This window comes from Cyrtonyx montezumae, unplaced genomic scaffold, assembly GCF_038088225.1.
Source record: "Cyrtonyx montezumae isolate F1298 unplaced genomic scaffold, pur_monq_1.0 scaffold_0, whole genome shotgun sequence".
Lineage (NCBI taxonomy): Eukaryota > Metazoa > Chordata > Aves > Galliformes > Odontophoridae > Cyrtonyx > Cyrtonyx montezumae.
The window spans coordinates 21,696,685-21,710,289 of record NW_027071824.1 but is presented as its reverse complement, the minus strand read 5'-3'; the positions used below and the strand labels follow the sequence as shown (position 1 = coordinate 21,710,289).

At 35.2% G+C, this 13,605-nt stretch overlaps 1 protein-coding gene across 1 annotated transcript in view; it reads right to left on the bottom strand.

The window, feature by feature from the left end:
* Positions 1-13,605, bottom strand: part of PLD5 (phospholipase D family member 5) — a 151,410-nt gene that overhangs the window by 51,345 nt on the left and 86,460 nt on the right. Inside the window, exons 3-4 of the mRNA XM_065729759.1 lie at positions 10,533-10,701; positions 3,923-4,037 (exon numbers count right to left, since the gene is read on the bottom strand). Coding sequence (XP_065585831.1) covers positions 3,923-4,037; positions 10,533-10,701 — 284 coding nt within the window. The remainder of the gene's footprint in view (positions 1-3,922; positions 4,038-10,532; positions 10,702-13,605) is intronic.

Sequence of the window (13,605 nt, the reverse complement as noted above, 5' to 3'; positions counted from 1 at the left end):
GAGAAATGATTTATGAAAAGGGAGTACTGAGGAAAAAGAAAAAAAAAAGAATGAAGCATACAAACTGAAGGAAATGCACTGGCACATGCCTTAAAAAGTGTTAATACTGTCAGCTAAAGTAATATTGTAATTAGCGTGGAACTCAGATTCTGTGCACGTAAGAAATGATACTACAACCTGCTAATTGGAAACAATACCATTCAGATCTTACTGAGGCACAAAGATTGGTACATAATTATGTGCAAGGAATGGGAGGGCTACAAGAAATGTTTCAATCTGGTAATCCAACCACAGCTGAGAAAAGGCTAAAGCAATAACCTTGAAAACCAGCATTAATAAGGTACTGTCACAGCACAGGAAGGATAAAGTGTTTGTTTATATGGTGAGCCAAATTCTGCCTAGAGGCAGACTTACCTTTCACAAAACACTCATATACTACGTGCATAGTATTTGTACAGACTTGTAAGAAAGTGAATTATAGCTTTAACTAAAGAGAATCAAGAATTTACACTAGATCTGCCAATTAATAAAGGTTCTATAAAAACAGCATCATAATTTATGTTTAGTAATAAATGTGACAATGCTAGTAGGGAAAACATACTTGTGTTCACTGCTGCTTTTTTAAAAATATGAATATATATGTATTTAAAATTCTGATTATAAAAAATAAATGCTTGTATCTTGCTTTTGGAGACAATGCTGGAATTAATAATTGCCAGATGTCCCTGAGAGAGAGAATCAGCAACTGACCTGCCTAACAGTGATGTTGTAAGAAGAAATTCATTAATACTGTATTTGCAGAGCACTCAGATACCACAGTGAGAAGCACTATGGAAAATCCTATGAGGAAATAAATCATTCTGTTTGCAGTGTAGGATCTGGCAGATGTGCAATAAAGAAAGCCTGGAGACATACATTAAATACAAAGATAAAAAAAGATTCTACCCATTATCAACACAGATAATAGCCCCTGAAAGAGCATCAACTCCCTCAGGCATTAAATGTTTGATGTATTCTCATTTGATACAATGGAAAAGTCCTCTTATTAACTAACATGGTAAGATTACACCAAGTACTAGTTAGGTATTTTTCTCGTAAAATATAGCATCAGATAATGTAATTAAAGTCTATTACATATATGTGCTCTGGGGCTAATATTTCCCCATTACTGAATGTCTAATTTTGCAACTAAATAACACTCCTGCAGTGCAACAATTATTTGAAAATGTATATTATTGTAAGACACAGAGGTTCCTCTCCCCACAGCTCTAGGTAAGTTGGTAGAGTAAATCCATTCATGTCTCACAGTGCGTTTGCTGTATTGCTTCTGTAATCAGGCTACTCTTTTTTATAGCTAGCTCAAGTAAGTCAGAATAGCAAAGGCATGGCGAGGAAAAGTGGTGACAAAACCTGAAGGTTCACTGCTGGCTCAGATATCTGTACAAACACTGCTCACTGTTCTGTAAATTATTCATTTCATTTTACTCTACACCACATCTGTTCCGCTCTTCTGTCCTTGTAAATTGAGCATTATCTTACCCCATAAGCTGAAATCTGAAGTCAGAATTCAACTTCCTCTTTTAAACAGCAGGGACAGGAAAGATGTGTAGGGACACTAAGATGCACCCCTGGGGTGGAAAGTTCTATCAGAGCTACTTTCTGCAGTAGATCAGAAATGAGGTGAGGAGGAAAGAAGACACCACATATATCAGTCTACAAAAATTAAATACCTGTTAGAATAAGCTGGCTTTTAGCTACGGTCTTAATACCTGTGCCAAGATGCAGCAATACTATTGCATATTATGGTTTTTAATTAAAAACAAAAAAGCAAACAAACAAAAAAACCACATGAGATAATATGGATGACCAAGATTCACTCATCAAACAACCACATGGAGTTTTACATGGGCTACTGAAGTCAGAAAGTGCACACTAACTGAAGATGCACAGTGAGGGAGACATCCCTGGGCTAAGGAAATGCAGGTGATGTCTAGGAAGCCCTGACTGCACCACTCTTAAACAACAAACCAACATAGCCATAAGGCAACAGAGCTGGTAATCATTACATCATCGAGACACTTTAACAAAAATGCAAGAATTTGTAGAAATAAACTAAAACACAGAATAAGGAAAAGCATTCATAGTGAGAAAAGCAAGAATTTACAATATTGATCTTCAAAAAAGGCCAAAAGTAGAATAGGGATCAAAGAGGATGGCAACAAACTCACAAGAATTACTACATAGTGATTCTTTGTAGCTCAGAGCACTCACATATATCAATCCCTCCTTTTGAATACTCTAAAAATTTCCTGTCTCAGGAATCTGAATGAGACATAAGGGAAACTGAAGCTAACAGAATAGTAAAAGCTTATGCTTTATTTGCTTGCTCAGAAAGTTAACAGATCTAATTAATTCCCACAAATTGACATAAACGTTAATGATAAAATAGTTTCCTTACCTAGTTAAAATTTTTGCTCATCATTCTTGGAAAGTGGATAATTTTGGATTTTTGGTATTCTAAATAAATTATAACTAAAATATCAATTGCGAGGTACACCAGTATAAATGTACAGGTCCTAACTTCCATTGTTTTTGACTCTGTGCAGCTTGGGACACTAGAAGCACAGGGGAATGAAATGACTTTTTTTAAAGGCAGTTTCATTGGTGTTGATATTAGAATTGACATTTTTTTCTCAATATATCAGAAAAATATAATTCCTTATTTCACAGATGTCTGTCAAAGCTCAGTAGCCTCAGTGGTTATCAAAGGATCAGCATAACTTTTAGTCACATAGCAGAAATAATCAAATTCCTGGAGTAGGTAATGTCATGAAGTGACAAGTCTTCACAATGATTACATTGAAATAACACATTGGTCTTCAAAAAACATGGCAGTCTTGATCAAAAGGCACTCTACTTAAAGAAACAGGGTTTCTGCTAGTTTCTTTATTAACTAACGTGGTAAGATTACACCAAGTACTAGTCTTGGTGTTTACTTTCCCAGTCAGGAGATTATAAAGAATTCAAACAAATAATTATCTTTTGTTGGAAAACAATGTTCTTTATTCTTTACCACGTAAAGCCATGTTATGTTAGGGTGCTGGCACAAGCAGAAAACATAGAGCTTGATTTATTTTTTAGAATACCCTTTCTAATCCACATGTTAAAATAATCTGTTGTCAAAAATGATGATCATCAGAATATATACATTCTTTTTTCCTTTTAAAATTCACCTTATCATTAAAAACATATTTTTATCAGATTATGTAGATAATTATGGTATTTTCATTCAGGAGAAATGCATGTGAGGTTGTCAAAACTCCTAAGATATCCTAATTACTTTCAGCATTTCTTAAATTCTCCTCATTTATTTTTTTTACACAGCTATGCATAAAGGAAGTTTAGTCACATAGCATCACTGTGTAATTTCTCTTTGAATAGGGATTTTTAATTTCAAAAAGAATTCAAAACAACCCTTAGGAAAGTAGGCACCTGATAATATACACAGAAACCTGTGTCAGTTAGCTAAATCTGACTGAAAGTATTTTCCTATGCTTCAGAATCATCAGTAGCATAGATATGTTTTATTAAATTATTTTGCTATTGCATAATAGAGGAAACTATCTTGTCCCACAGGTTGTAACTGCGATTTCTCAAGTTATACTGTCTATCATTAGTGGGTTTAAACATCTACGTAAACACTGTATCACCTTTTTAACCAGTGCAAATCTCAAACATCTTCTCCAGCTACAGTAAGAGTTTCAGATTTTTAATAACTATGAATCAAGAAAGCTGAAGGCTTACAGGCCAACGCTGCTCAACAATAGTTTGCACTTTATACAGGCCATTTGAGTCTGCATTTAAAGTAAAATGAACATTACATAGAATCAAAGGCATAACAACGTAAAGACTTTGGTCTTACCCTTTGATTTCAAGTCGTTTAATACTTTTGATTCCACGGGCAGTATGTCACTCACCAGTTTTATCTCAATATTTCTGGATGCCAGTTCAAGCAATTTTTCAAAAAGACGTTGACCCTGTAAGTAACAGTAATGGAAAGCAGAATTGGTAAGGCACTGAACTGTTCAAATAGCTTATCAAATTAAATATTCATGTTTTATATATATATATATATATATAGTACAACAGGTGTGTAAATAAATTTCTAAATATGGTTAAATCTACTCTGAAGGTTAGCAAGTTACAGTACTGAAGGCCAAACTTGCCTTTTGCTTTTCCCAGGCTGTGCAGTATCATTGATGATGATACAGATGCACAGGAGAGTGAAGTGTTTAGCTCTTGATGCATCATTAATGTATTTTCATACTAGGTTTCTTGTAACCAATTACTGTATGTTATATCAGGATAAAAATTGCATGGAAAAGACTTCATTACACACTGTTGTACTGATACTCATACAGTAGCCTTCCTCCCACACCATTCCAGGAAACAATAAGGAGTGGGAAGCCTCTTCGCCCCCTAATGTCCGTTGAGCTTTGCTGGGATTTCAGCAGTCACAGAAAGTAGCTCTACAGTACAGACATTTCCTGAGATTCACTTCCAATTGTACCAATGTATATAGCAAAATAAGAATACCCAGCCTCCTAAAAATTAGCTTTCTCAAAACTACACAGCAGCCAGAGGCTGCAATGGAAGCACAGATCTGCTGTTAGTGCCTGTTTGCTGGCTCAAATCCGTAGCATAGCTCCCTGTGCATCCCAGAGCTTCAAGAATTTTAGCAGTCAACAAGATGCTGCAGTAACAAAAGCAAGAGAATATAAAAATAAAAGCATGCTCTACCTGAAGATCCAAATAGCTATTAGACTCTGCACTTTTGAGATGACTAGTGTTGCCATATGGAAGAAATAGCACTCCTCATTTTATCTCAGATACCCAAAAGCCTTTGAGATGCTATGCAAATCAGTCATTCCCATTAGTCACAAAACTAAAAAGATCTTTAATTCTCATCTTTTCAGTTGAACTCATTAATGAAGGATATTAGTTGGAAGGATTTATTTATTAAAGAAGGGAGATGTTAGTAGAGTTAAGAATTAAAGAGATAATAGTGTGCAGGGGTTGGCTGCTGCATACAGAATTATGCAGCAGTTCCAATGCAACCCTTGGGAAGCAGGAGGGATCCCCCAACAGGTCTCTTCTATGACTGCTGCAAGCTAGTCATATTTGGGGGTTCACAACAAACTTCTGTTCCCAGCCTATGACTTGACCTGTTCTACCTGATTTTAGCATGTGCAAATGTGTCCAGTACAGCACCCTAGCTGTCTCTTACAAGCCACTTTGACATCTGAATGGCCCACCCAAAGGGGTGAATACACCATTTTGAGTGGTCCTATTAAAATGCATTTTCAGAGATTTCTATTTCCTCATCAGGAACATCAGAAGCTATGTATTTATCATGTCCTTTTTTGTCCAATTATGTTCATACATGGTGAAACCTCAAATTGATAAAAACATTTAAACATCTCTAAGTAGCAATGGTTACAGAATCATGAAGTGTGGCTGGCTAAGGCTAGGACTGCACCCACTACAAACATCTTTGTTTATACATGAATATAAAAATATAATCCAGCATTATAAGTGGAAATAATTCCTTCTGCCATATCTCTTGCTGCATAATTCCTCACCAGATATTAGAACTCTCACCAAGGTTTAGTCAAGGTATTCTATGAGAAATACAAAAGTTGTTTTCAAAAAATCTGTATGTACTGTAAAATATAAAAATTTCTTTCTTCACTGTTGAAGTACCTGACCTTCTTTTCCCATTAATATTAATTTGGGACTCAGTTTCTATACTTTCTGATGTGTTTACTTGCAGTTTCACTGTTCTATTCTATGGAAAATAAAAGAAACAGGACAGGAGGTCTGAAGAGTTTTGTCACTGCTGTCAGCACATTTGAAATGCTTCTGTTAAATAGAAATGCTCATCTTGTCATTCAGACCACACATTCTCTGTGAGACAATGCCACGCTGCTGTATGACTACATGACAGTGATCTGAATCACTCCTATACAGTTAGATTGTGAGAACTGAGAAGCAGTAACAAGCCAAGGAAATGCAGCACACTACCCTTCCACTGTATTTGCATTTTAGTAGACAATAACATTAAGAAAACAACTTCTGCTGATAAAATACTATCTTACACTTCCACAATGCGGAGTCAAAAAGTCTACTGAAAATGAAAACAAGTTGTAAAAAGTACATATCAAATGAACAAACAGCTTTAAACTACCATCCATCTTAAACATCAGTCCCAACTGTACATGCTGCAGCAAGCTGGTGAATTAAAAAAGAAGTTACAACTACCAAAAAGCTCTGAAATTCCCCACAAATAAATTGCTTAACTCTTACCAGGCAGACTGATTCTAGCCTGGATGATTTCCTTTGCTTACTCTTGTCTTTGTCAGCCTATGTTCCTCATTAAAAATAGAAAAAGGCAGATAAAGACCACAAAATACATCTACTGAACTTTTCTAAAAGTGAATTACTGTTCCCTTCAAAAGCTTAGATATCTACTATTTAGACGATGCTTATCTTTTTATTTGAACAGAAATAAAACCAGTAACTTCCAGCATTTTTTCTGAATTTATTCTATGTAGTTCTACTTATAGCTTTAAAAAATTGTCCTATCATCAATTGGTTAGGCATATTTGTAAAACACAACTAACAAGTATAGCATGTTGGCAGAAACCAATACAGTAAATAGATAAAGAATCCTAAATTTAACTTTTGCTATTTAATACAGAACAGAGAAACTCAGAATGCTTTCCTCATGTTTTTCTATCAAAATAGCTACTGTAAACTCCAGCCAACTTCTAGTCCAAAAAAAAAAAAAAAAAAGCCTTCACTATAAAAACTTTCACCTTTTAATTTCTTTTCTATGTCTCATTCTGTGTCAGTGAAATGCCACCATCTGACAGGGAGAAACGGTTTTGTAAGTATTAGCTTACAGAAAAAATACACTGAAATCTCTGTAGGTCATCATAGCCAATTTCTGCTGGCAGCTGCTAAGTTTACAGATGTTCTCATCTTCTCTGTACTTATTTACATTTTTTAATAATTGTAAAGGATTAATACCTGACCTCTGGCACTAACTCTTGTTCTATCAAACAAATCACATAAGACCACTGTATGACATCCATCTGCAAATGACACACAGCTCACCTTTAGAGATCTCATTACCAAAACTGGACATCTGACTTATGTAAGACATTCAGGTGAAGTGGGAGACTTCTCCCACCAAGCCACTTGAGAACTTCACAACAGGTAGGGAAACAGAGATAAGTCAGAACCACTTGGTTTTTGTACGATCACTGTAAAAGTTAGACACATAGGTCTATCCACTGATCGCCTTCGAATACTCCAAACTTGTATCCAGTGGGAAGTGTGCCATACTTATAGTAATATCAATAAACCAAAACAGCATTGGTCCTTACTTGTTAAAATGAAATTTGTGAGGAAAGACTTACTGAAACTGTGTATGGTCGCCATGAATTCATGCTTTTAAACATTACAAAACCCACAGGAAATCTGTGAAAATCATTAAATCTGCACTATTCTGTTTGCCGCTCCTTTTAATGAAACTGAACTATAAATTATCTTCAAAATTTTTGTTTTCAATGTCTTCTGATATTTCTAAACATAAGAATGCCACAGGAGGATTCATACATTCACATTCTGCAAAAATTTCTGTCTTCTGTTTAACAACTACCCTGCTGTCTTGAAAATGCACACAGATGACAGCAGAAATTTGCCAAAACTCATGATTTTTTTCTGAATGAGAAAAGTAGGTATGAAAAGTTTACTCAAAAGTTTGCGAAACTAATAGTTGTTTACTTGATTTTCAAAGCTATGGAAGACCTCCAAATATTTTAGCATCACATGTTCACATTTGAAGACTCCAATCCAGCAAGACTCATGCTGAGCACATCAGTCAGAAATTTCAAAACACAGAACATGGAGAGGCAACTGTTAAGGAGAAAAGGTAACACAAAAGAGTGGGAAATTCTGCAATTTTATATACACACATGTGTACATGTATTTTATATATGCACAACCATAGATAGACATAAGGACCATAATTTATACGCATGCCCTTGTGAACATAAAATTGCAGAATTCACTGCTCTATTTTTCTTCAAGATGTATTTTGGATGCATACATACATATATATACACATAGATTCATGTGTGCACATAAACATGCAAACACAATAAACATACCTAGGTCTTGGAATTAAAAAAAAAAGCAATCTAGCCTACTCAGCTATTCTCCTCTGAAAATCCATGCCTTTCAAACTGGTCATGTAAAGAAACTTGCTTTGTACTACATCTTAATATTCACAAAATGAAAATTTTTAGTAATAACAGGAGGACATGAGTCCCTAAGTAAAAAGGTTATGTTCTCAGTTTCAGACAAAAGCAGTATCATTTAAAGAATGACTTGAACTTCCTCAACTATAACCACCACAATACCTACAAATTTTGCAGCAGTCCCTGCAAAATATTCTGTTATGTGAGGACAAATTTCCCTGAATCCAAATTTGTAAAGACTCGAGGACAATTGACTTTTGAAAATTAACAGATAAAGATTACTGAAGCTCCTCTGTCATTTCTCTTTCATTTTATGATCTCAAAAAGCAAATGCAATGATACAAGTTTTCTTCCCTATTTTTTACTCACTAAGCTTTGTAGACACTCTCTAGGGCAGCAATTTGCTAATCCCTGCCCCTTTGGCAATTTCTTTAGCAATTAGATTGGCCAATAGCAGCACAGTGTTTTAGGATGAATAGACAAGCTTGACAGAAAAATCTATCAGCTGTTCATCCCACACTGCTATACAAATGAGGGAACGACAGGAATATTAATCACCTTTTAAACAGAAGTGATTACTTTTGTAAGACTACTATGTATTCTAAATAGATAACTAAAATAGATTACTAAAAATATGTTACATTTTTTATGGCTCTAACAATGCATTTAAGGATGAATGAGCAAATCCACTTACATGTCTCTTCTTCCTTTGCCTGTTCTGACACTCAGCAACATCTTACGGTTTTTATTTTGCATGAAAATGTGGAACGGTGAATGGAATTGATGCTCAACAATTGAAATCCCAATTTTCAGTTAGCTATTTTTACTCTCTGTTTGGGATTTGTTAGGCCCTGCTGGTTTTGAAGCAAATGACGTGTTGAATTTATTGAGACAATTTTTTTTTAAAGATTCATGCACATACCAATTCATGCACATCCTGAAAACATCTAAGGCACTCTCTGTGAATTCATCTGCTTGAATGACAGAACATGGATCTGAAGTTTCTTAGGCAATGAATTTAAATAAAGCTAAGCTACATAATTACATTGTGAAAAGCCTCAATATTTTGATACTCGATGAATTTATTCACGAACTCTACTCCAATATTTATAAGCGTTATAAAAGGAAGGGTTTGTGCTAATTTTTCCATTTGAATGCTCAGCTCAGGTTTTCACTCATTTAAATGGACATGGAGTAGATTCTGAAGGAAGTGAATGCATGCCCTTCAGCTAGGCAACAGCCTCTCTGAAAGAAGTACCATTCAGTCCACCATCTGAAAACACAGGCTGTTTGAAGCACCATCTTATCTCGCTCTGAACACCAGTTTTGTCTATAATTTAGCATTAGGCATCTTTTTACTGCAGAGTATCATCTAAAACAGAGAGGAAAGTGAAAAGTTTGTGACATAGTATATCAATGTAGACTACTCATGTTTACCCTACTGTGGTTTTAACTGAATTCCATTTCTGCTGAGTGGCTTTTTCCAGCAAATAATCCATTAGGTGGAAAAAAGATACTCTCAGCCTATCAGTTCTTCGATATTTGAGTTTGACAAGGAAGTGGAAATCTGGCCTTACCCCATTTCTGAGGTGATTGCTAGCAAGAATAATATGTTTCTTGGCACAGCACTACCATAATGCATGTTTGTCTCATTTGCTGATTTATGATTTTTGTATTGTTTATGATTTATGATATTGTACCTTATTGCACAAGCCCCAACTCGCCACCCTTCAGGTTCATTTTGAAAAGATATGAAGAATCATCTGATACATTTGGCATCAGGTAATTTGTAAGTGTTATTCTACACATCAACTAGGCTGCAGAACTAATCCACATACATACCCTTTTACCTTATCAGTTGCACCAAATAGAAAATAAGTATATAGATTTATGGATATTACCAAATTATGGATGTGTTTCAATAGTTACAATTTTGCAAGTTTCTTAAGAATATACAATGACATCCTTTCCTAAGATGGAAGTGATATGAATGTGTTGGATGTATTCCCTAGTCCAATGTGCCATCACTCTCCAAAAACTAATATCTTGGCAGGACGATTCTCATGAGAAAATGTTTTGTTGTTGTTGTTTCTTTTAAACTACCCAAACAAATAGACTTGCTACAGAAGGGCTGCAGCTCTAAAAATTCACAAACAACAAAAACAGACTGTTAAAGTCCCATCTTTTTGTTAGTCTAGAACATACCTGGCATGCTGATGGATGACTGTGATTGAGGTCCCACTGGGAAGATACTATGTCAACAGACTTTTCAGCCATATTAAGCAAATTCATCCAGCCTTGGAACAGAGACAAGTGGGATGGTGCACTGTCTGAATAGTTGATCCCTTCAGGAATATTTTCCACAAGAGCAACCCTGAGAATAGAGAAGGAAAAAATAACCACTTAATATGAGAACTATTCTTTATTAAAAAAAAAAATCTCCGATTGTGAAAAAAAAAAGCCAGGTTTGCATCTGTGGTTCAGTATCTTCTCCCAGAAGCTCTCAGCAGTCAGTTATCTCACCACTCACTCTGAAGTTGCCAAGTGCCATGCTCTGCACTTCCCAAAACAATAGAACGTGGAGATGACCTAAAGCTAAGGCAGCAAAGCAGATTAAGCTTTTGAAGCTATAAAACATTAGCTTAGTGTGCTTAACTAAAAAACAAACAAACAAACAAAAAAAACCAGGCACAGCTCTTCCTTTCACTAGCTTCAAGTGCTCTCTTATTCCCTAAAACAACATACATACCACAAAACTACAGTTACTGATGAGACTCTCCACAACAGAACTGAACATGTTACTTTACTGATAAGTAGTACACTTAACAGCATTACAGTAACATAATTGTAACACCAAAAAGTAATGGTAAGAGCTTAAAAATGCAACTCATTTTTTAATATCTTCAAGTATACTTTAATCTAAAACATAACTACCTTGTTCATAAACTTTTCAGAATAACTTTAAAAATAATATACCTTTTTTTCCTGTTAGCTATTCTATACTTTTAAAAATAAACTATTTTATTCCAACACTCAAGGTTAACTATTCCAATGCACATTGCTGCTACATAAAATAGTCTTACAGAACTTATTAAAACTTATTTAGATCCCTTAGAAGTTTGTTTATTTTGGAATTGTTAACATTGCTAAGAGCCCCAGTACAATTAGAAGCTTCTAGAGTCCCAGAGTCATTTTAATACAACAAAGATAGCCATCCACTATCTAAAGAGTGAGAAAACAAGGCACAGGAGGTAAAGTAGAAATCTACAAGGGCATAAAAAAGAAAAACCAACAATAACAATCCAGTTGCAAAGACTGGAATCAAATGAATCAATATCTTTCAGGGCCTCCTCCATTGCTCATCCAATCATACATGGATACAAGAAAGAGTTACTTTAAATATTCTTCAAAGACATTTTACATTATCAAGTGATTATTCCAAAAATAATCCATCAAATGTTGTACTGATTTAGCAATAATTTAAAGTACACATCGCCTCCTAGAAAAAGATCTGACCAAAACTTCTCAGTATTGCCTGACATACACAGTGGTTTACATAAACGAACAGACAAGAGCCCACAAACTGTCTAATAGGATTTGAATATGTCCGGGTCACTTCCAGTGACTTGCAGAAGTGCTTCCTATGGACTGTACCAAACTGCTGTCTCACTGCAAAACATCCAATTTTCCCCATCTTTGTCAAGCTGTAATTTGACAGAAAGGTAACACTGTTACAGAATCACAGAAATGTAGATAATCTGTGGGTCACCTAGTACATCCCTCAAAGATGGGTCAACTACAGCAGGTTGTCCAGTCATGTTTTGAATAGTTTAAGAATCTCCAAGATCAAGAAACTTAGCATTATTTTTGAGACTGAGGCCTTGATCCAGATAAACACATAAATGCTCCTTTCTGTCACACTGACTTCACCTCACTTAAGTGTGAAGTAGGGGAAAACACCACATTATAATGTATATCTATACATTCTGTACCCAGATTTGATAAGTAGCTGGTAGCAATTCCATAGAATATAATATAAACATTGCTGTGGATGTTTGCCACTGCTTTACAGACACATTTGAGTACAGATACCATGAAGATATGGAAAAAAAAAAGAGCTTTTTCTTTCATTACTCAAAAAAAAAAATCCTTCTCATTTCTCAAGAGAAAACCCACCACTACCAAAAACCAAACAAACAAACAAACAAAAAAAAACCCACAGAAAACAACAATCTAACCTATAATCAAAAAAACCAAACCACCACAATACATCCTCTGCACTCTCAAAAAACTCAACATCAAGTTCAGAATAAAAAAAGAGGAAAAAAAAATTGAACAGAAACAAAAACATAAGCAAACAATCCAGTTTGTAAAGCAGTTTTTGCCTTCACAATCTTCTCTTCCTCCTGGTCACAGAAGCAAAGTTGCAGCGCTTAGTCAAGAAGAGTTTCCACTAACTTTCATCAGAAAATTTGAGTTTACAGGCCCCAATTTCACCAATTAAAACTAAACTTAGTTCTGTTTTGTTCCACTGTGACTCACAAAATGCTTTTTTGAATGTATAACAAAAATTTCCAGGAGAGAAGGTCATCTGCAGACCTCAAGGAAGACCAGACTTAGTGACATAATTTCATCTGCAAAAGTGGCATATTATCAAAGCAAAACAGAAGAAACATAAAAAGGTGATTAAAATAGACTCTACCTATGCTAAAAAGTCATTAGCAGATAACCTTAGACCTAATAGATGTCTTTCCTCTAATTTCCTTGTCCTTTATTTATTTCACCTGATTAATGGCAACATAGTCTAGTCCCTTCAGTAATATAGCTAAATGTTCTCTAACCTACCTCACACAGACCAAGAAACCTTAAAGTAATGTATACAATTTCTGTGAAGTCACAGAGGGAGAGAAGGGTCAGAGCTGAGACTCCGGCTCCTCTAAGTGATCAGAAACATGGTAAGCAGTACAGTAGTATTTAAAGCCTACAAAGGAATAGAACTTGACCTCTATAACAAGACTTTTCTGAGCTCAGCTACATGACTCACATTTAGAAATTAAAAATGAATTCTGTCCCAGGCTGAGGATTCCCCTTTTTCTCTGACAGTCTGTAGGTCAGAAAACAAGATTCATTTCTGATCTCACATTTTATTTTTTGCTCTCAAAAGGAAACAGTTTAGGATCTGGGTTAATTAGAGTAGAAAGATTGCTAGCACAGTGAAAACAGGCAGAAGCTATATGTTTACCCCTTCAATAACGTTAGTATTAATACATATTTATAG